Here is a 22,549-nt window from a genome sequence, read left to right as displayed (position 1 = left end):
AACATTGCATGTTAGTTTGAAATGACAGTGAGTTTTTATGCAGCATTTTATTGTCACCAAGTTTGTCAAATTTCAGGTACGATTTTCACTGGTTTGCTCCCATTTCTATGCTTTTATTTACAACTCACACTCAAGACTTCAGAATAGCTTGAAGAGCTACTGCCAATTTAATCGCGTTGAAAAGGCTGTTCTTAGTCAAAACACAAACTTCTTCCATTCTACATTTAACAGCGTTGTACGTGTATCTGTGTCACCCTTTCAGAGGGGGCAGTCAGTACTTCAGCATAAAAGCATTATTCTCTGGGTTTTCATTAGTTTGGGAGTTTATGTAAAACGACTGAGCGAAAGAGTACAATTAAAGCTTTGTCGTTCCTAAACGTGTAGTCAAAAAAGCAGCTTTTCTCAGGACTGCTAATGCTGCATCAAAGAACAGCAGAACCAGGGGCAGTGGCTAAACAACTTTCCTTTTCTTCTCCAGGCTCTTGGAGAGTAAGAGCTACAGAGTTCTCTCCGAGACTATTTTGTTGGTCTTTGCTCACTGGAAAGCTCCATGGAAGATTTTTGAAGTTTTAAAATTATGTTACAATGCTGCTGTAGAAGAGGGTGACATAGTTAACCTAGTCTGCCCACCGCCTCTTCCAGGGGCTCCCTAGTAATTCTGAAATACATACAAAGCATTACGGTAGGCTTTTCGGAAATTATTTCTTAGCCTAATTAAAAAAATTATCTGCTGAGTCCAAGAATGCTTGTCAATTCAGAAGGAAAATGGAACACGGTTCTCTGTGGAAAAACACTAATGAGGTACTGAGCATTCATTTCAGTAATTAACGTGACATTTAACACTCTGAGCGAGCTGTTTTGAGGCCTGTCTGCGTCAGTGACCAGCTGAATTCCCCACCTTGCTCATCAGCAAAAGTTTGGAAGCTAGATTATATCCCAGTTTCTGCCTTTCCAGTCTTACTGTCTTAGTGGGACTCTTTGCAATTGTAAAAGCTGACCTTTGTGTTTCTGTGGACATTTGACAATGTACTGGGCCTGGCTGGGACAAAGTAATTTTCTTCAGAGCAGCCCATAAGGTGCTGTGTTTTGGGTTTGTGACTGACAGAGCGTTGATAACACCCCAGTGGCCTGGCGCTTGCTGAGCGGTGCTCGCGCAGCTTCAAGGCCTTCTCTTTTTCTTTCTCTGCCCCTCCAGTGTGCAAAAAGCTGGGAGGGGGCACAACCTGTGCTGCTGGTGCAAATTGGCTGGCAGGGATATTCCATGCCCTGTAATGTCATGCTCAGCAATAACAGCTGAGTTGTTTTTTTTTTGGAGGTGGGGGCAGCCATTGCTACTGGCCTGCTTGTGGAAGGTTATGAGTAATTACCTTTGCGTTGCACGTTTTGGTTTTTTATTTCATCTTTCCTTCATTTATTAAACTGTCTTTATCTCGACCCATGAGTTTTCTCACTTTTGCTCTTCCTGTTCTCTCCCCCATCCTGCTGGGGTTGGGGGTGGAGAGCAATCAAAGGGGTATCTAGGGTCAACCCCTATGGTCAACTATTCCATTGCACTGGAAGATCATTCCAAGATTAGCATTTACTCTGTTTATTAATGCTTTTTGACAACAGTTCATGTTCATACTTTAAATATTACATATCACAGTTAAGTACAGTTACATAAATTAATTACAAATCGGAACACATACACAGCATTAACTCTTGAAAGACCTTAATGTTCAGATATTTCACAAAGGTAGGAGCCAGCTCAAACCTCCTGATCTATTGCACAGAAGTAATCAAAGTTCAGTGGCTTTAATTCACACTCTTCCTACCTCATCTTACAAATTAAATCTTACAAATTTCCACCTAACCTTATAAATTAAAACCCTAAAGGGCTGCAAATGACATGAGTGCCCACTAGTAAGCAGAACAAGATGTCAGGAACGAGGTCTTACAGAAACCAGCTGTAAACGTTGTTCTTCAGAAGGGTGTAAACTTTATGAAGTATCCCGTATAGTTTACAGTAAGAATATTACAATACATTGTACCACTAAGGCAGCAGGTGCTGGATGAGTGGAGAACATCGAGAAGATTACATTCAGGGAAGCTTGCAGGTGGAACTGACCATCACCACCTCAGCTGCATCTAAATGCATCAGCCAAGGTCACTTGATTAGTTCGGCACCAAGAGACGTGCTCTGTGAATGAAGAAAATCCACTCCGTGTTTTCTGGAGTTTTAACTTTCCAAACAGCCTGCCTTAATATGGTGCTGAAGAACAGAGCGTGAGCATTACTGATTAGAGTCGTACAGCAAAGGCAAGTGTTCAGCAGGTTCCTTAAGCAGCCCAATGTGTTCTAACTTTGGGCTGAGCCACTGCTACCCCAAATTCAAATCAGATTGCTATTATGCCAGCCTGCCACATACTCACTGCACTAAAGGTCCATTTATCTTATTACTTCATTTAGAAATCTAATTTAGCCAAGGCATTAGTAATCTCCAAGGGACTGCCAGTGAGAAGAATATCAGAACCACCTAAAAATTTGGATTTTTTTCCTACCATCATGCAGAAGAGCGGTATATGAAATCAATTCCTCTGAACTCTTCACATTTTTTTGTAAACATACAATCACTAATTTAAAATATTGTACACATAAAAGGGAAACAATCCAACATACAACCACTTATATGTGCATTTAAACTATATTCTATGTTATATAGCATTATCACATCTTGGGCACCTATTGTGTTAACATTTACTATGTCAATGCCATGCAAATAAAACAGGTAATATATTAAAGTGGTTTAGCACCAGAAAGTTAGTAGTGCACTTTTGGCAATGTACCTACTAATAACTAGGCATAGGTAATGTTATCATAAAAATAGAGATGGAAACTTAAGTGTTTTAAATATTACTTGCAATCCCAGAACAATGCATCTTTAAAATAAAAGCTTGATTCTGTAACAAATATTCCCTTTGGTACCACATACATGCTGTTAGTAGTAACTTGTTGCCTTAGTTGCAATACATTCTGCTGCTATAGCAGCAGAATATAGGAAAAGTTCTCTGCACACATGAGTATGTATTATGTACGTATATATATACACAAATATAAAATTATAATTAATCGCCTTATTGTCAGAGAAGTTTACAGACTCAAGTATCCAAACAGGAGAATTAGGTCGGCAGCTACAAAATCTGTGTGTATTTCCTCATAAGGAACTAAAGATTTTTTTTTATCCTGGTATATGATTGGCAACATCAAACTGTGCAACCTTAAATCAGAGCTGGAAGTCAAAGAACAAACCGGCTAGCGACAAAAGGCTAAAAGTGCTTTCAACTGGCAGCATTTTCAGTTTGCAGCCGCTCAATCAGTTGTTCAGCCTATGAAAGAGAGAAAGCAATGCATTAACTACACCGTTGGACCTCCAGTTTACTGAAAATTCCATTTCATAAATGCTAAGTGACACTGACAGAGCATTTACTTTTCATTTTTACAAAGCATACAACAGAAGCAGAATACAATTGCTTTAAACAGCAGACTCTTTCACAGTTTCCACCAAACTCCCATTAAGTGATCAGAAAAGGAAACAGAACTTATAAAAGTCAGAGGATGTTTGTTTGAGCAAATAATAGCAGATGAAGCTGTGTAGTTTTGAAGACCTCAGAAGACAGCAGTGCTCAGAACAACCAAACTGAGAGCTGGAGTTCTTTGGGAGATGCTCCAGAACGGCGCACTGTGACCTCTCATCACCCAAGCAGCTGCAGACCAGCCACGTATGCTGCTGAGGGATGGAGTGCATTCACATGTCGTTCATGTCATGAGATATAGATCCATTCTTTGGTTATGTCAGCATGCTCACACCTAACTTTTCTCATTGTACAGCTATTCATGCATCTCGCGTGTAACTGGGACAGCTGTACTTTGTATACGTAATAGCACCAGCCCACAGGGCCCTCAGAAAGGCTCAGGGCAGAAGGAAGTCTGCCAAGACTATTCTAGCAGGCCAAATTGGGCACATGGAGACTAACGTGGGCACTTCTGAAACAAATCAGTTTACTGTCAGCCTTTTTTTGCCACTCCCACTGAACTAACCTTCTATTTTGAACTAGTGCTTGAGGTTTTATTAAGATCTCCAAAGAAACCACGTTAAAAGGTGAAAAAGCTTAAGTTTGGCATGTTTTAAATACACACAGCAAAAATGCAATCAGCTACTTATGGTTGGAACAACTTAACAGGAGTTAAGTAGCTCTTGCAGTTTATTCGCAAGTAAAGCTAGATAAAGCACGGAGCGACAGAAAATGAAGTTAATCTGAATCTTGTTCTGCATTCTTAAACAAGTATCACATTCAAGACATTATAAAAAAAAAAAAACAAACCCCAAAACCCAAAACCCCAAATCAACTCAAGAACAATTTCCAACTTGACAACAGGGCAAAATACCATTTGAAGTGCGTCCATATTGGATAACCAAACTTGGTACAGAACTCCCTAGGCTAATCCAAGATTGTAAGCAGTAAAACCACACAGCTATACTTATTCGAGGGCCAAATATGTGTGTGATGCTCCACAATACAGCAGAGACATTGGCTTTTTTCGAGCTAGGTGAGATCTCCAGCGAGGTAGAGCTGTGACGAAGACAAATTACTTCTCTTCAGGTAAGAGGCTGTCTTATATTTTTTGGATAAGACAGACCTTTTTCAGCATCTTTGTTTTGGGGCTGTGCAATGACACTGGGATGCTGTACCTGCATTGCAAGGATAGGTTCTTTGCTGCATCAGAGCAGTGAGAATAAGCTCTAGTCCTCAAAAGAGAGATTTTCAAACAGTGATTTAGTTCAGTCTCATTGCTCACCTCTGCTGACATAAGTCAGTACAATGTTTTTGTAAAGCAGACAGTTGTTTCAGTCTACAGATGACAAGATGACAAAAACCATGTGAAATGATACAAGCAATCACTAGGTGGCCATGTTTTTCACCTAAATTGGATGAACCAGAGTATGTACAATACATGGCCCATCACAGCTGAATATATCCTTTCACACTAAAGAACAAATACTTATAAAGTGTCCTCGGAAGCACATCACATTAACCTAAGCTACACATGAGATCCAGAACTACTGTGAGTGTTATTGTCACTCCATTTCCCTTAATAAGCATAAACATTAAGTTGCATTTTACCATTATATTTTCTCAAATGTTTAATGCAACATATAAATAATTAATTATTACAGCAATGACAAAAATAATTGCTCGAAGAATTTTTGGACATAGTTAGAAAGCTGTCACATTTTCAGCTTGCAATTGAAAACCAAAAAGCTCACCTGCATTACACTTACCGTGATAAACCAGTAGGAGTTGACTCTGTAAATGAGTCTGGATAAGAATCCTAGCTGACTGGCTGGGGCCAGGACATGAAGATGCAAGTGGGATATTGAGCAGAATGGAGGCCAGTGAAAACCCATTCTTCAGAAAAGGAAAACAAGTGAAAAATAGTGCTGAAGCATTCAGGAAGAAGTGGAACATTGCAAGTTATTTAACATGATCAACTCAAGAACTCATCACATTTTCCTTGTACATAAAGGCAGGAACAAAAAAAATGCCCTTTCCTTTCATTATGCTCTCAGGAAACCTTTCCAAATACCCATTAATCTCTGTCACATCTCTGTATTTAAGATACATTTTGTTAAGAATGAGGGTTTAAAAAATAAAATGTATTTTAAGGGTATCATATCCAGTTTTCAGCTGGAAAGCCAACTGTCATTAGGTGAATGCAGTTTCTACGTATTTTAATCATGGAGACCCAGTTCCATATACTCCATGCTATTTAAATTATTTTACGAGTTACTTCAGCTATCAAAGGCACTGGCTTAAACTAAAGGTGCATCACTGAAATCAAACGAGTGCAGGTATACCTGAAACACAGTGCAGTGCCCTGCTTGAATAGGACAAAGTTTCCCTCTCCTCTGGAATCTAAGATTCAGAGCATATTTTCAGCATGTAATTAAAGAGCAGCCCTTTTAGATAAGTTATTTGAAGTGCCCTCTCTATCCCAAGATGTGGTCTAGAAAGAATCTCAAGGGTTGGAACGCAATCTGTGCTGGAAATTAATCAGAAAATAGTTTATATTCAATGCCAGTCCATGTGGTAAGTGAACGCAGACCTGATTTCTTCAATAAATCATACTGTAGTTGTTGCCACCGTCTCTAAAATAGCATTCTGAAAAGTAAAAAACATACTCAATAAACACAGGAGGTTTCCATTACATACCTTATATCATTCAAGTCACTGAAATTATTTCTCTGGAGCACAGCTTTTCCAACTTCCATCATTCTCTTCACTATTAAACACAAATAAACTTCATTTAATTTTAAGTAATATTTTACATAACAGATATCATCAAGTAATTTAAAAAAAGGTTTTCTTCAGAAACAAAATCTTTGACTATTAACTTCAACAAACTGGTTGGACTGAGATCACAAACGTGTTTTTTTCAAAATATAAATACTGTAACTATTCATAATCAAACAAAGATTTTCAAGACAGTGTTGTGCAAGGATCACAAACATCACCACTGTTACTGATTTCTACACCAATGATGTTTTAAGTGTGGTATTATTCTAACAACTTTGGCCAAAGCTATGGCATCACCACACCCTTATAAAAAAAAACAGTAAACACTGACTGGCAGAATGATGATGTTTACGCTAATTCCAGTGTTAGATCTCTACTCAGCTACAGGACTTTGATCTCTAAGTCCCACGTAGCCTGGCACAAGTTAACAAGTTTCAGAGACAGTGCACAAATTTAAATTTAAATAAAATAAAATTCTCAGTCCTACTTATTACTAGGACCAAGTTTCATTACTGTATCACTGATAAGAGAAGCAGGCCTAATACAAAAACTCAAGACAAAGGTCTAAGGAATTGCCCCGAAGCCAAACACACATAGAAGTTGTTTCCAGAGCGAACTACCCTATGTTTAGACGCAAAATACAGGGATGCAAGATTTGCAACACGTAACTACAACTCTTTTCTTGCATCACCTGTAATTTCTCATGAGGTGGAATCTCTTCATGCATGTATGTCTGTAGTTTCTTCCATTACTCAACACTCCTAGCTAGGCATTTCTTGTGAAACAACTAATTCCACAACAATGTTTTCTGAAGGGAAAAAAAAAGCTTATCAACAATACATCATAGCTTCAATATATTAGAATTTTATCTTTTTAAAAATTATTGAAATCTATTGGAACACCATTTCCCTCTTTCTTCTTTTACTCCTGTTTCCTGAAAAATAATGTAGCACTTATAAAATATACACTTCATAAAATTCTTCTATAATTTTTCATATAATTTGAAATCACATATATATCTCTATGAAAACGCAATAAAGCAGCACATAGATATTTTTAAAAACAAAGTTGCACTTGCAACAAAGCACAGAGGCATCTATACTCCATGGAAACAAGAGAGTTTCATGCACTGGTGCAATGTTTTTCTAGAACTGCAGAAAAAAGCATGCCGTTCCAGAGCAGCACATTGAAGTTCCCCAGAAAGGTAAGTCCCTACCTACACTCACACCACCCATTTCAGCATTTTTATTCACAATCAAACGGTGCTTAAAGATGTAATTTCTTGACAACATACTTTTTAAGACCGTGCAGAATTACTTTCCTTCAAGTTAAACACACTGGTGCAGCCTTACCTATAGATATGTGTTCTGTCTTCAGCGTTTTGCAGTTTCCCATGTGCTCCACCGGCACCACAAGGTAGTGGTGGGGGGCACCAGGTCTGATATCTCTAAAGCAAACAAGGTCTTCATACTAAAAAAGGATGCAAATGCATTAAATTGATTAGGACAAGGATACGGGCAAAGAGTAGGCAACAAAGTCCATCTTCCCTGTATCAACATGACGCTTAATTATTTTGAATACTGATGGGACTCAGTGAAGTGACTTAGTGACTTAATATTGAAGTGACTAGCAAAAATCTTAAGATTTTTGGAGCCGACCTGCAGAAAGACTTGTGAGCACGATTTGTGTCCTCAATTGACCTTCTGCAGTCAGGGTTTCCCCGTGCCTGCTTTAAGACTTCTGGCTGTTGCACCACCGTTTAAGGAGAGCAGGACACCTCCCTGCTGACCAGCGTTTCACTCCTACCTCCCCCCACAAAAGAGCACGCCACCCTTTAAGCTGCCCCTGACCCGCCGAGCCTTTGACAGCCACCAGCCGCGCAGGCGCCGCCGCGCCGAGGGAGCGTGCGGGGACCGGCGGGGACACCGCCGCAGGGTCGGGTCGGGTCGAGTCCGGTCCGGCCCGGCCCGGAGGACCCCCCCGGTCACCCCCGAGCCCCGCAGGCCCCGCCGCCGGGCAGCTCGGGCACGGGCCCGCCGGAGCCCTCATCCCGGCCCCCGGGGTTTGCCTCTTCCTGAGCGACCAGCGGCGGGCGACCACCGCCCGCCCAGGCCAACGAACGCCTCCGGCTATCCGGCGGGGCGCCTGCCCACCCCGCTCCTCCGGGATGGCGGCGGCCAAGGGCGGGACATCGCGACAGGACACCGGGGGAGGCGCCGCCACCGCCGCCGCTCGGGAGCCCGTCACTCACCTCGCAGGGGAGCAGCGCCGTGCCCGGCTCCTCCCGGCGGGCGATCCTGCAGAACACGCACTTCCCGTCGTAGCCGCCGCTGCTCACGGTTTCTACCTCGGCGGTACCGGCCGCCATGGCCGCCATGGCCGCCGCCGCCCCTCGCCCGCCGCCACAGCCGGGCCTGCGCGCGCCCCCTGCCGGCGCTGGGAGTAGGGCGGGGCAGCACCTTCACGCGCTCTCCTCGAAGCACCAATGGCGGGGCGTCGAACGGCCAGCGCCCCGCCCCCCCCGCGCGCGCGGGAGGTGCTGCCCCGAGCGGCACCGCCATGAGGGAGTGGCCGCACAGCTGCGCGCGGCTCCTGTCAGCCGGTAGCGGGCCGAGTGTCCTCGGCGCGGCGGAGCGAGCCTGGCGCCGCCCGGCGAGTTACAGCCCCGGGGCACCAGTAACGGTCACGGAATGACGGCCCCGTTCGGGCTGGAAGGGACCTTCAGAGGTCACCCAGTCCAACCCCCCTGCAGTGAGCAGGGACATCAACTAGATCAGGTTGCTCAGAGCCCCGTTCAACCTGACCTTGAATGTTTCCAGGGATAGGGCAGCCACCACCTCTCTGAGCAACCTGTGACAGTGTTTCACCACTGTCATTGTACCAACTCCTTCCAAAGCTAATGGAGGGTATTACTAAGTTTTAGCTAACCTTCCTTTTCTAAAAAATATTTTATTAATAATTTGTATTTTAAAACTGCTTGCGCCCTTCATTAGACTGGAGTTGCAGAGAATCCCTGGCCACGGAATTCCCATGTTTGTGTTCTTCCTGCAGCCCACGTGGCACAAAGTCCTTGTCCCACAGCTGATAGGCCATACTCTTTAAAAAGGTGACGAGTTGCAAAATATAGAAGGCGGCTTTTCAAAAATGCATTTCTTTCAGGGCATGCAAGCCACGCTTGTACAAACAGGACATGGTTAGCTATTCTATCTGAAGAAGCACATTTGCCAGAAACTGCTGGCCTGCAGAGTGCAAGGCAGTCCCTTTGCAATGAGCTAACCTGCTCCCTTCCTCTGCTACAAACAGGCAAGTGAAATCTTGAATGTTTTACACACGAGGATTATTGTGAAAGTAACTGGGTTTTACTTTGCTCTAAAGCCAGCTTCATACAAAACATCTGGTGCAAAAACTGCACTGAAACCAGCACCAAACTGAACTTACCAGCCTTATTGTGAATGAGCATTTCAACACCATCCTGAATCAAAAATCTTTATCCATGTACCACTAAAGTACATATGCTTCATGTTACTAGAACAAGCTTTCGTTCCCCCCTCCTCCAAGAGAGAAATTACTAGTGACCATGATTTTCCTCTTACTTTACATTAAGAAAATTCTTACTGTCATTTCACTCAAAGCAAGGTTCACAGTGACCGTACTTGTTCCCTTTCATGTGTAATAGTAGTTTGTTTTTTCTTCATGCCACCTCTGTATACCATAAAACCAATAAAGTCAAGAATAAAGTACTTTAAGACATTGAATGCCTTTGTCTTGCTTGGACAGAAGTTAAAATACATGAACACTTTAGCAACATAAAAAGGCTGTGTACAAAAACAATACAGACTTTTGACTTCTGGGAAAAGGTTGGTCAAAGACAACGAGGGAATACATGTCATTCACCACAGCTGAGAGAAGCAAGAAGAACTGCTAGGTCAACTGTTTAACTGTCACAGTCTGTCTTTGAGTGACCATACAACACAGCTCTATTTCAGGAGATGACAAATCACACACACACACACACACACACACACACAAACCCCACCCTCAAAAGCTCCCATCTCCTTAACCATGTTTCTAAAATACGGTATTACTGGAATTATCTTTTTGAGGGGAGGTGTAGGTATTCGTCAGCATAACCTGTAAGTTAAGTTGCATCCTCATCTCTTTAAAATGTACTAAAATCTGTGAATAAAAGAGGAAACATCTGCAACAAGTTTCTGAATGCATAAATTCCTTTATTGAAAATATTGTGATAGCACTGCATTACATATATTCAATATTCATAGTTTCAAGGGTCACAGAATTTTGATCGAACAACACTGTTTTGAATATAGACCACAGCGTTTAGATATGCTCTGACAAGGATAATATAATGCAGTAAGTTGTAGGTAGCAATAATGAAATGCATGTAAAATGTTGAACTCTCAGTTTGGGTTGTTTTTTTTTTTTTTTAAGTGGTCTGCTACCATTTAAGAGAGCAGTATTAGATATTCCTGGTATCTTCAAAGCATTATGCTGTTAGCAACTTCCAAATATGTTACAGCATTACCCTCGTTCTTATTGAACTTTATTTATGACTGTAGTAGACCACATAGAAGAGAAGCGTGAGAAGCTCACGTGCAGCGTGTTACAGGCTTACTGTATATAGCATTGGCTTTTGGACTGTGAAGTTTCTGTGCAGGATTAAGATTTAGTAATGCTTTTGAAAGAAAATCACTTGGCTGCTTTTTTTGTTTTTAATCTATTCAAAAAGGGAAGAACAGTAACTAAATTGAGTTGTATTATTCAGTTTCCAATATTCCAAAATTAGTCTATACTGTTTAATGCATGAAAGCACACTACTATTTCTAAAACCTGCCTTTCTCGGGACCATGACACATTCGAGTCTAAGGGCAGGACAGTGTCCTAATAGTGGTTCAGTCTGGATTGTGTAAACAAAACCACAGCATAATGGGAAAGCAGAATTCTTTAGCAAACAGTGAAGATTGCCAGCCCCCCGTCACAGTCTATTAACCAAAATTTTCATTTTGTAACGTGCAGTCTTTTCAGTGTTGGGGGTGGGGAGTAAGTATCTGATTATTTAATGAGAAACAAGGAAGAATATTTAGTTGCCTGTCAAATCCTAAGCCAGCCTGTTGCTTCAAGTCTTTTTTTTTGGGAAGGAAATAATATAGATAATTACTAAGAAAACAAGTATTACACTAACATGACCTGGCCTGTTAGGGAAATAGCATTCTTCTCTAAATCTCAATTGTATTTTCTCCTAAACAAAGCAGTTATTCTTCAATTTGTAGAGAAGTGCTCATAAAAGCACAGTGGGTGGCTTATTTTGAATCACTTGGTGGCGATACAGAAAAACAATCCTCTCTTAGAAATGTCCTTTGTAAACAGATAGAGCATGCTGTCCCAATTCTGTTGACTGTAACAGAGCTGATACAGTCTATACCAGGCGGCAGTTTGCCCAGTGTCTCCATACCCTGCCAAAACAATAATCTATGAACAAGAATGTGGCAGCAGAGTTAATCAGCAGCACTATCCACCTTCTCCCTCATCTTAGAAAAAATAAAACAAAACAAACAAAAATAAAACAAACAAACAAAACCAAAACACCAAAACAGAATTATGCACTCAAGTGCTTCTGCCAGAAAGCAAACCCTCTAATTAGGGTAAAATGAAAACCAGATCTCATTTACAAAATAAAAATATAAAACTTAACTTCAGAAATCAAATAAATTGATTCAGAATAAATGCCAATGCATAGGAAACCTACCTGAACAGTAAATATTTATCAAATTGAGATTAGAAACATTAAAAGAAAAAACTCATAGCTAATACATTTACAAAAAAAAAAATATCTGCTGTACAGTAACAATAAATAAGAAGATTTTAAAAACATGTTCCCTTAAGTGCTGTGTACACCTATTTCTGATTTTTTTCCATGGCAAAGAGTATGCTGTAGATTTTGGTAAAGCAACCTTTTATTTTTGGTTAGCATTTGTACGTTGAACATAAATACACATGGAATGTACTAGATAGTTACAGTTTTCCCACAGGATCTTTTTCACAGTTACAGAAAAAGTTTTCAATGTATACACTATGAATGTTTTCATATGCATCATATCTTCGATGGAAAAGTGTTGGAGGAGGAAGTAAAAAACACTTCAGACTGGTCTCTTACTGTTCTGTCTCTTACTGCCTCTCAAAACCAGCTCTGTTTTCTCCTGCGTTGGTTGGTTGGATTTTTTTTGCGAGTCATGCTCTGGTACAAACTTGAGGAAAAAGCGTGTAACATTGTGAGGCAGCCTGCACCATCTAGTTAGCGTTTAAGTGCCTAATAGATCCAGTCCTTAAGGCAGTCAGTATTTCATTCAAATGTCCATACTTCTACATCTTGTATTATGAAGTCTTCTTTCTTAGATAAGATGTCATTATTGAAGGTGCTGCAGGAGTTGCTTCGCCCATGATACAAATCTGCATCTAACCATAAGCCAAACCGGCCACTAAAAAGAAAATACACAACAGGTTTCAGGTTATATGTAATAGTAAAAATAGTGGAAGCTGTAGGAACAACCAGGGGAGAGATACGGGAATCTAGGTAATTCTGAGGATCTCTCAGACCAAATGGGAAGAGCTCAATCCTGGCAAAGCACCTGACCAGAAGTTGCAGAGCAGCCCCCTTGCTTCTGTTTGCAACCAGCGAGTGGGGCAGAGCGCATGGCTGAGCATGCGCCCGCGGCCCCCCGCGCCACTCCGCTGCCTGCACAGCCGGCTGCGGCTGTGACCAACACCAGGGCACGGACATCAGGGTCTGTTCCCTGGGTGCTTGGGTGTGAACGCAGGCCCTTCTCGTTTAGGAGGAGGAGGAGGAGGGGGTTTATGCAAACCAAGCCCAGATGTCTCGTGGTGCAGCCTGCAGTCAGCTTTAGTTAGTCGTATAGCCTTAGCCCTTGATTTCACACCCACTGACCTTTGAAATTTAGGAGCTGATTAAGCACTGTCTATATTCTTGCTCTGTGTAGTAACAGAATAATGACAATTTAAGGAGGATCATGTGAAAAACCTTAGAAGCTGATGGCAAAACTGCCATTAGAGATTATCTTCCAGTGGCAAACCTCTTCAGCAAGGAGACATGTATCTACCCAAAACATGTTTTTTTTCCCCGATCTCAAAAAAAAAATTAAAAAAAAAAAGTGCCCAACATCAGTCACTAAGCAATGGAAATCGCTCTGGGACTATAACAGTAATCAGACTGCTGAGGTATCTGCCCTGAACAGTTTACTAAAAGTAAGTTCAGCCATTTTACTGATCGTTTTTTTCTTGCAACTACCATTGTCCCTATTCTCATTTAAAAAAAAAAATTAGCTACCTGATTTGAAAAGCAAACATTCACACTCACCCTCCACCTCCGAGCTCCAGAGAGCTGGTGTCTCCATTGATGAAGTAGGTGTTCTCTCCACTCCATTTGAATACCTGGAGGGGGGAAACCCAAATATATTTGGACTGTGAGAGTTCTTGTACTCTAAAACTACTGGGAACTGACTCTTAGCAGGTATTTTTTGGTGTTTGGCTTTTTTCTTGAAGGGGGAGCAGGAAGAGGTAATACGTAGAAAGGAAAGGAACAATACGCATTTAGAAAAATGAACAAGGCACCCTGATCCTTTCTAAGGTTCTACTTCCATCACTAAATCAACAGGCATCCTGTTAAAAAGGAACGTGTTCAATATTGAAAAACGCATAAGCCATGAACATTAAGGGGTATTTTAGTAGCACTCATCTCTGATTTGTTGTCACTGTGATCCTAAGCATGTGTGAAATTATACCCTATTCTTGATAGCACTGCCTTCCAAGGTGAGTCTGTGACAGCCTTCTTAATGCTTCCACCTTCAATCCACTTAAAACCCACCCCTCACCCTTACAGACTGTCCTTTCAGCACTTCAGATAATTACAGCCACTTCTGCCCAAGGCAAAAGCAATTTGTATTGAAGCAATGAGTGATCAACTGCATTCATCAACAGCTGACAAATCTTCTAAACTCAAATATGCTGTCTTCATAAAAATCTAAGTGTTTTAGAAGTGGAACCCAAAAATGTTATTTGAGAAAGTGAACACCCACTTACCTTGAAATTCGGACTGAATGTGTAGAGGAATGTTTCACCAGTGCCATAGTAATGGTCACTAAACCTGAAGGGATGTGTAGCATATGCTCCAAATATCTGTCAGAATAAAATGATTAAACTACTTCTGAGGACATTGCAAAACTCAAGAGAAAAAAACCCAGATATTTCATAGAATCATCGAATCATTAAGGTTAGAAAAGACTTCTAAGGATCATCAAGTCCAACCGTCAACCGAACACTACCATGTCTCCTAAACCATGTCCCAAAGTGCAACATCTAAGCATCTTTTAAATACCTCCAGGGATGATGATTCTACCACCTCTCTGGGCAGCCTGTTCCAATCCCTGACCACTCTTTCAGTAAAGAAACTTTTCCCAATATCCAATCTAAACCTCCCCTGATGTGACTTGAGGCCATTTCCTCTGGTCCTATCATTTTCACTTGGGAGAAGAGACCGACACCCACCTTTCAGGCAGTTGTAGAGAGCGATAAGGTCTCCCCTCAGCTGGCGGGAGGGGGGTGGTGGTGGTGGTGGTATATTTCTATTAATGCTGATGTGCTTTCCTACCTATAATTTTAGTTTAAGCAGTGGAAGTTGTAACAGAAAACACCGATGTCTTATTTTGGTATGATGTCACCTCACGGTATGGCTAGTACTTCACACTGATCACTTTTTCTAACATTGCACTTTCAGTCCAACCCCCACAGAACAAGCACTCCTTACCTGGTTGTCCATATCCTTGACGACAAGAAGAACTGGATTGTCAAGAGATGCCGATTTACGGTACAGAGTCTTCAGGCTAGTCCCGTGCTCCAGTGTACTGTATGCCAGCCGCCATGGATATCCCTGCACTCGTGCGGGCAAGCGCCGGGCAAGCTGGGCAATGAACAGGGGGAAACAGTTACATATTCAACAGGTTGGGTCACAGGTGGTGCCCCAGAAGCCCTTGCAGAAAGGGAATAGTCTGAGCCAAAAAATGGCTGTCAAGGGAGAGGCTGATGCCAGCAGCTTAAGATTGTTGCCACATGCATGCGGCCTTGCACTCTGAGCCCAACTGTCTGCATTCACATCACCTGTGAAAGACATTTCAAAACTGGCACCCCCTCTCTGAGCACAGAAAGAGTTGCCAGTCCTCAATATCGCGACTCAAACTCCAGAGTTGCAAAACATAAAAAAGCTTTCCAGGTGAGCCAGTGCTGCAGCAAACAGGACCTTGCACAAGGACACTCCGGCATACTAAGTACTTTCCAAACTCTTAAAAACCATTGGCACTGCCTGCAGAAGGCAGAATGTCCCATGCTCAGCAGAGACAGCACTGCTGCTAACAAGGAAACTTGAGGTTTTTCTAGCCATACCTGCTCTATGTGCATATTCTCCAGGAGGGCGCTGTGGTGCTTTAAGACAGGCAAAGTATCGTCATCATCTTCTTCATAGTAACTGCAAACGCTCTTTCGTCGTTTTGCTTCTTCTACAGTAATGATCTGAGACAAGAGAACAAGTGTCCAACCTAAAGCATAGCTCTTACGCAGTCAATCCTCTGTTGAAGCAAATTAATTTAAAACAACATACACCTCAGCTCTTACACTGTGTGGAGCAAAACCACTGTATGGGATGATTGTATCAAGCACAGGCAGCTCTAACCAAATGGGGAAATTCATAACTGGCAAAGTGTCATTTGAGACAGCACGGCCAGAATTTCTTCACACCCTGGTGACCTCCCACAGCTGCAGAGTCCTTTGGGATTAATAAGCATTGAGGTAACCAGGTGACATCATGTGGTTGATCTCAGAATACTTGGTCCCAAATCAGAAGGCTAAAGTGCACCTACATCTTCTGAGGCACGCTACACGCGCCTGAACTAGGTGTCTTATGGGAGTCTAAACAAGGAAGAAACAGAAGCTTCTTTGTTTTCTCTCATGCAGCTAATTGAGTACATTAATTATTTTCTCAAGTGCTAATGCATGAGAATACGAAAAAGTTTAAAATTTCAGTTCTTTTTATTAAAACAGCAGCTTTTTCCTGGCTTTCTTTACTGAATCAGACATGGGTTTGTGTATACAAACTAAAACAGAAAGAATATAGAAAAGAAGTAAAAATGTAAATCAACTTGAACAGATATTTTGAAGTTCTGTCTTGTAGGAAATGTAAATATTTTAAGCATCCAGTTTATGTAAGTTCTTGAAAATACTCGTTTTGAGGTCAAGGTCTTTGTAAAATACATTCTTAGTTGAAAATGATCAAACAGCTCTTTGGAAACTTATATTTATTCCTTTGCTTATTTATTGCTTTGCTTAAAACTTTATGAAGAGAACACACTGTAATATTTTAAAAGGTGGGTCCATATAAATATTTCTAATGTCAGGTTTGAATTTAAATACTTACAAAAACAAAGCACACGCTTCCTTCCAGCAACTACAGGTAAGCCATGTTACCTTTTCCCATAAAGCAGGAAGCAAAATGAGAGTTAGGCTCCACATGCTTAATGCTTGTCTCTGAAAGGACTCAGCAGCCTGCAAGGTGCAGAGAGAGACAGGGGACAAACGCTGAACCCCACGCAGCACGGGCAGCAAACAGGAGGCCGGACGTGGCTCAGGACAGGCGCTCCCAGGCTGGCAGCACCTCGGCGCCCGGAGCTCACCGCAGAGGGGAGGACACCAGCTCGCCCTTCAGCTGCAGTGGTCTGGGTGTCCTGTCCCCTGACGAGACGCTGCTGGGGTGCTCAGCCTCCCAGCAAGCTTTAGCTGGGGCTTGGCAAACAGGAAGCAGCAGCAAGAGCTCAGAGATGGGGCTCATGAGAAAGAAAAGGGGAAGTAAGTATGTCTAACTACAAAACAAACGTGAAACCTTAAACCACCTTCCTTCCATAAACACATCACCACAGAGGCCTTATCTTGGAGCAGGAACCCCAGTATGTGGCTGCAGAGCACGCTGCACCGCTGCCACACACCTCCCTGCAAATACGGTTTCCAAACGACTTTCAAGTTATGTGTGGATAAAGTTTTGCGTAACTCCTCCGTGCCTTCACAATCACTGCTTGAACTTGCAGGAGCTGTCAACAGTCAAAACAATTGCCAAGAAGTACCTGGAGGTCCTGCGCACACCTGCCCCACAGGCGAGAAAATAAATCCACTGGACTGACTCCAGGTGCAGATTTAACCACACCACAAAGCACACAGAAGGAGCTTTTAATGGACACAAGGACTAGTAAGGAGTTCACTGAGGGTAGGACTAAGCCCTAATACTGTCAGTCACACCTGTCATCTCCAGCGGGACGTGAGCAACATGTCCCCTGTACGCATTCACCTGGAGACGCCTGGAGCTGAGCCCAGGGCAGCCGCCCCAAGCAGGGCACCTGGGCACTGGTGCTCCAACGCAGATGGCGGGGTTAGGAAAATACTGCAAGGACCCCTGCAAGGCAAAATCCAGCCTGCAGAATTAACATTGTTACGTGCCCCTGCGCACCTGGGCAATACAGGTGTTCCTGCTGGTGATACTGGAAGAGCTGTACAGCTACCTCCTGCCCCTCCAGCCCAGGCTCAGTGGGATCTAGTCCTGGGTCTTCTGAGACTGGAGGGAATCCTGTGCTGGAAAATTTTTCATATGGCCAGTTTCAGGGAAGGTTTGCACTGCAAAATTAAGATCAATTTAAAAAAAAAAACACAACAAACCATTACAGGAATATGGCCTTCCTGCTTTTATCCTTGTTCTATTTCCACCTCCTGAATGGTTTTCCTTCCCTCATCTCCCATGCCATTATTATATTGTACTTTAATAAAAAAAAAAAAAAAGAACACCTTTTTCATCTTATATCAAAACTACCCAACTCCTCTTTCGAAGACTCTTTTCAAGGAACAGTCTCCCCACTCCAGGCAGGGGGAAGGAGGGAAGTATCCCAGTAAATCAAGCAGCAACAGGTTTCTGTAGCAAAATACAGCCAAACTCACAGACACAGGCAACCACAGGAAAAATCTATTAATACATCTGTAAATTGCAAATCAGCTCCAAAGACAGACAAGCCCCCTCTTCACTGCATAGATACCTATTCAGTCTATAACTGAAGCACACATTTGAATTAAGTTCGGAGTCCATAACTGCAAAAAAAGGGATCTGCAAGATCAGATATTTACAAACCACACAAAAGCAGAAACAAAAAAAGAATCAACCACTACAGAAACTGGACCTACAAAATCTTTTAAAGATTTTATGGGACTGAGAAAGCAAGCTACCTGGGGTGGGAATACCCTGTTAAAATTCATCTAAGTATGAAGCACATTTTTTACTAGGACAGAACTGTTGTATCAGATCCATGCTGTGCAAACAGGGACACAAGTTCAACATACCTCCACAAAAGGTTCCTCCTGGTCAGGTCTGGTATAGTAAAGAATTCGAATGTTCAAAGGCATTTGTTTCCCTTTCATCATCTACCAGATTGTTTTGCAGTATCCACTACACTTCCCTGCTCTACTGGCAAGAGCTGTCGCCCCCAAGCATGACAGACGGCTACTGCCTGTGGCACGCTGTGACAAAATTGCTTATATGCTTCTCTATAACTGCACTTTCTGTTTCCCCGCAAGGGAGAGTGAAACTTTCACAGTAATCATGCCCAAAATTGGACTTTACATAGTGATTTCCTGGCAGACCTACTTGAAACTTGTAAAGCTTGAATATATGACAAACAAGAGACACACTTTTAAGAAGCTGTTTCCAGCTAATTCTTCTCCCAATATATGTTTAAATAAAACAATGAGAGAAAAGAACCCAGTGTGGCCAGATCTCTCTCACCTCTGTGCTTTGGATGACTGCCCCTCCTCCTTCATTTTGGTTTTATGAAAATGGCATGCAAATAACAACCTGAAAGTGAAATCTAGTGCAATATATGATCTTGCAGTGCACAGAGCACCAATACTAAGAAATTACAAAACTGTAAAAATTAGAAACTATTTGGTATTAGAGGTGATGCTGCTACATTTCAAATGACAAGCCCCACTCCCAAGCTCCGCTTCTGAACAGAACAACATACTCTGAAGATAGAAATGCTATTAAAAAAAAAAAAGAAGAAAAAAAAAAAGAAGAAAAAGAGGCCCACTAAATTTTAAAAACAAGTTTATCTTTGTCTTAAAGAATCAGATCACTTCCTAAATCGCCATCAAGGTATTTCCCACGTAGGGATTTATCTGTTTTTTAATTTAACCCATATCCTTAGCACAGCAAGTGCTTCAGCATTCAGAAACACCATTAAAAAACATGCACGGGCTTATTTCCCTTAGAAACTAGGCTTTGTATGCACAAGAGACAGACAGATAACAAACACAGGCATGCCAAGCAGTTAAAACAGATGACAAAATCCCCTATACGAAAAAGCCAAAGTCCCAGTCTAAAACGTATCCATCTTACAACCAATATTCAAACAGTATTGCTGCATGCACCTGAGAACCAAGACAATGGCACATCACCACATACCAAACCATTTCAACCAACACACAGGAGCCTCTGTTGGTGTTTACATGTGCATATAGGTTTTGGAGGTTTTATTCATAGCATATAAATAAAACACAAATTTAGTAACATTGACAACACACACCTTATAGTTTTGCAAAAGGCTAACATCATATAACTAAAAAAATTTACAGAACTTCTGGTTGCACGCCACAGAGCTCCCAGTTTTTTGACTGCTCTTTCCAGAGGGAGAATAAAGGAGGACTGAAGACTGAGTACATTTGTGAAACAGATACAAGCCTTGAGGAGACTTCTGTATGAAGCAGTAAGCATTATAAAGAAATGCCATAAAAATCAAACGAGCAAGTGCTGAGATTCTTAACAGGGGATGCACACTCAATATTCACATGCTTCATACAATGGCAGAAAGCACTCACCTCCCAGCTTTTAGTAGTGGGCTCACTGAAGAAGTTGTCTATCATGTCAAGCTCCTCCTTTTCTACCACGACAAAACCTTGCTCTTTGGCATCTTTCCCATATATTTCTGGTGACCACTGAACAAAAAATGTGTACAAGTGATCCACCCTGCAAACAGAAGAGGAGAAGGCAACCGTTGTGCAGTGGTCCATGAACTGTCATGTAGTACCGAGGTTTTGCCCAATGACATAGAAGGGACAACCATACAAATAGGATACCCCTGTACTTCCACCCTCATGTACCACACAAGGCAACAGCTCCTTCCACCTGGCAGCCTGAAGCATTCTGAGGTTTCTCTGCTTTCTCTCACCACAGTATTTTTTTCCTCCCTTTGCTATGCACACAGCCAAAGCATCATGGAAAAACTAAGTAGCTTGCCCAGTCCAGCACAATTCATTTAAAATGACAAATTGTTTGGTATTAGATCATGCTCACAAAAGTCAAGTCCGTAATAAAACTCTCTCACTTTAATTTAGTTTGACCTCCTGCATAAACCAAGCCATAAGATATCACCAGTGAAGTCTACACCATGTTTCTAGCTGCCCTCTAGAAGTTGTAGACTCTAACCACAGAACAGTTCTTCAGTCTGTTAGCATGATGAAAATAAGCAGATACTGACAGCTTTGCTAATGATACAGTACCAGCAGTGTATGCACTTCTGTAAGTGTAGTCAGCTCTCAATCACTGTCTTTAAAGAGATGTTCTTTGACAACACCCATAACAAACAGTGAAACAATTTCTAAAGGAACTTGTGTAGTATATTGAAGTTAAAATGAACACATACAATTTCAAACAGGAATATGATAGTGGATATATTGTACAAGAAGTCAAATTGCCAGAAAAAAAAATTCAAATCCTAATTAAAGAGGGCAGAGAGAAAGATAATAAGTACTTATGACACTGAGTCTTTCTCCAGTTATTCACTAGGAAGTTTTGTCCATCAACTCCTTTATCAATACAAACCAAGAAAAATCTTGGAGACATGTAAACATTTTCCCCGTATTATTTCAAGTTACTTGGATTTATAACTATGTATGCACAAATAATCTTAAAACACCATTTCAGCACTGTTGGATTCTGTTCAGGGTCACTAGTATAATTCCAGAGATTTTTTTCCAATCAAGTCTACATTTTTTGTTCTACCCTCCCACCAATGAGGGCTAGAGCCTGATGTCAGTTCTAACTGCATAAACTGATGGCCCTGAAATTGTTGCCTGCTCGTCACAGCTACACTAATTCACAGCCAAAGTGAGATATTTGGAGGGGCCTGACCCACTTTGGCCTCAATTAATTTGGATCCAATTTCAACTACCCTCAGAAAGAATAAAGGATTGACTTCATCACGGAAGTGCCCTCTTAACCATGAAAAAGGAAAAAATTCACATTGTCAGGTTTTTCTCTTCTCCTTTGCACATTCACGGACACTTCTGTGATGCATGGCTAACATGTTCTAGCAGAGTTTAAATTTTTGTTATCAAATAAGAACTGTACCTGTGAAACATTTTTAATACAGTTTTTGTGAATTTGTGAACACCCAACACTAGTACCTGAGGCATCAGCAGCCTCCCTTCATCAAGAACAAGTAAGGGAGCTAATGTTGATATCAAAGTAAAAATTTTAGCTGCTGTTCATTCCTCTGCAGCAACACACACACAAGAGGTCAAGGTAGTACTGTGCAAACAATCAATCTTTGGGATAGTTCTTGCCAATAATTGCCTTGAAAAGGCTAAAAGAAGGTCACGCTCCCATTGCCAAAAGTTCCCCCCTTCTTTGTGAGAAGCCACGTGAATGCTTACAAGTTTGCACAGATCTAAAAACAGTGAACTATGGAAAGCACTTCTAAAAGCCATGCCATTTTAGTCAAGACCTTTTCTTTTAACTGCAGAAGTTTTCTGACATCAATAGATGCCACTCAGCGTGCCCCATTCCTCTTCACCTGCACACAGAGGCTGCAGAAAGAGCAGTACGATCATCTTGTTGCTAACTAATATGAGTTTTAACTGAGAGACACATGTAATTTGAGCACCATGTAGTTAATGTGCCATAGTCCTACCTAGTCCAGAAAGCTAACTACTTAATTCCTACAAATCTCTATGAAAGAGCAAGAAAACGAGTGGTTGCTGCTGTCAGGCTAAAATCAATTTGAAACCATGTTCATGCAGGTGGGTGGAGGAGAGCAGCATACTCT

At 41.7% G+C, this 22,549-nt stretch overlaps 2 protein-coding genes across 8 annotated transcripts in view; both read right to left on the bottom strand.

The window, feature by feature from the left end:
* Window positions 1–1,572: 1,572 nt before the first annotated feature.
* HINT3 (histidine triad nucleotide binding protein 3) lies at window positions 1,573–8,780 on the bottom strand. Its single transcript, XM_075087570.1, has 5 exons — window positions 8,587–8,780; window positions 7,688–7,805; window positions 6,252–6,321; window positions 5,321–5,447; window positions 1,573–3,365 (listed from the first exon to the last, which is right to left on the bottom strand). The coding sequence occupies exons 1-5, from the start codon at window positions 8,710–8,712 to the stop codon at window positions 3,318–3,320; spliced, it is 489 nt and encodes a 162-aa protein (XP_074943671.1). The 5' UTR covers window positions 8,713–8,780; the 3' UTR covers window positions 1,573–3,317.
* Window positions 8,781–10,543: 1,763 nt separating this feature from the next.
* The window catches only part of NCOA7 (nuclear receptor coactivator 7), a 92,807-nt gene continuing 80,801 nt past the window's right edge, over window positions 10,544–22,549 (bottom strand). For 6 of the 7 annotated variants that reach the window (XM_075087566.1, XM_075087562.1, XM_075087564.1 and 3 more), the window contains 6 exons: window positions 20,322–20,469; window positions 15,804–15,929; window positions 15,172–15,324; window positions 14,448–14,543; window positions 13,726–13,799; window positions 10,544–12,829 (listed from right to left, as the gene is read on the bottom strand). In XM_075087566.1, coding sequence (XP_074943667.1) covers window positions 12,694–12,829; window positions 13,726–13,799; window positions 14,448–14,543; window positions 15,172–15,324; window positions 15,804–15,929; window positions 20,322–20,469 — 733 coding nt within the window. In that variant the 3' untranslated portion in view covers window positions 10,544–12,693. Of the gene's footprint in view, window positions 12,830–13,725; window positions 13,800–14,447; window positions 14,544–15,171; window positions 15,325–15,803; window positions 15,930–18,788; window positions 18,953–20,321; window positions 20,470–22,549 lie in introns of those variants that run through there. The other variant, XM_075087569.1, reaches the window with a different exon arrangement.

This window comes from Phalacrocorax aristotelis, chromosome 3, assembly GCF_949628215.1.
Source record: "Phalacrocorax aristotelis chromosome 3, bGulAri2.1, whole genome shotgun sequence".
Classification (NCBI taxonomy): domain Eukaryota; kingdom Metazoa; phylum Chordata; class Aves; order Suliformes; family Phalacrocoracidae; genus Phalacrocorax; species Phalacrocorax aristotelis.
This window is presented reverse-complemented; position numbering and strand designations above follow the sequence as displayed.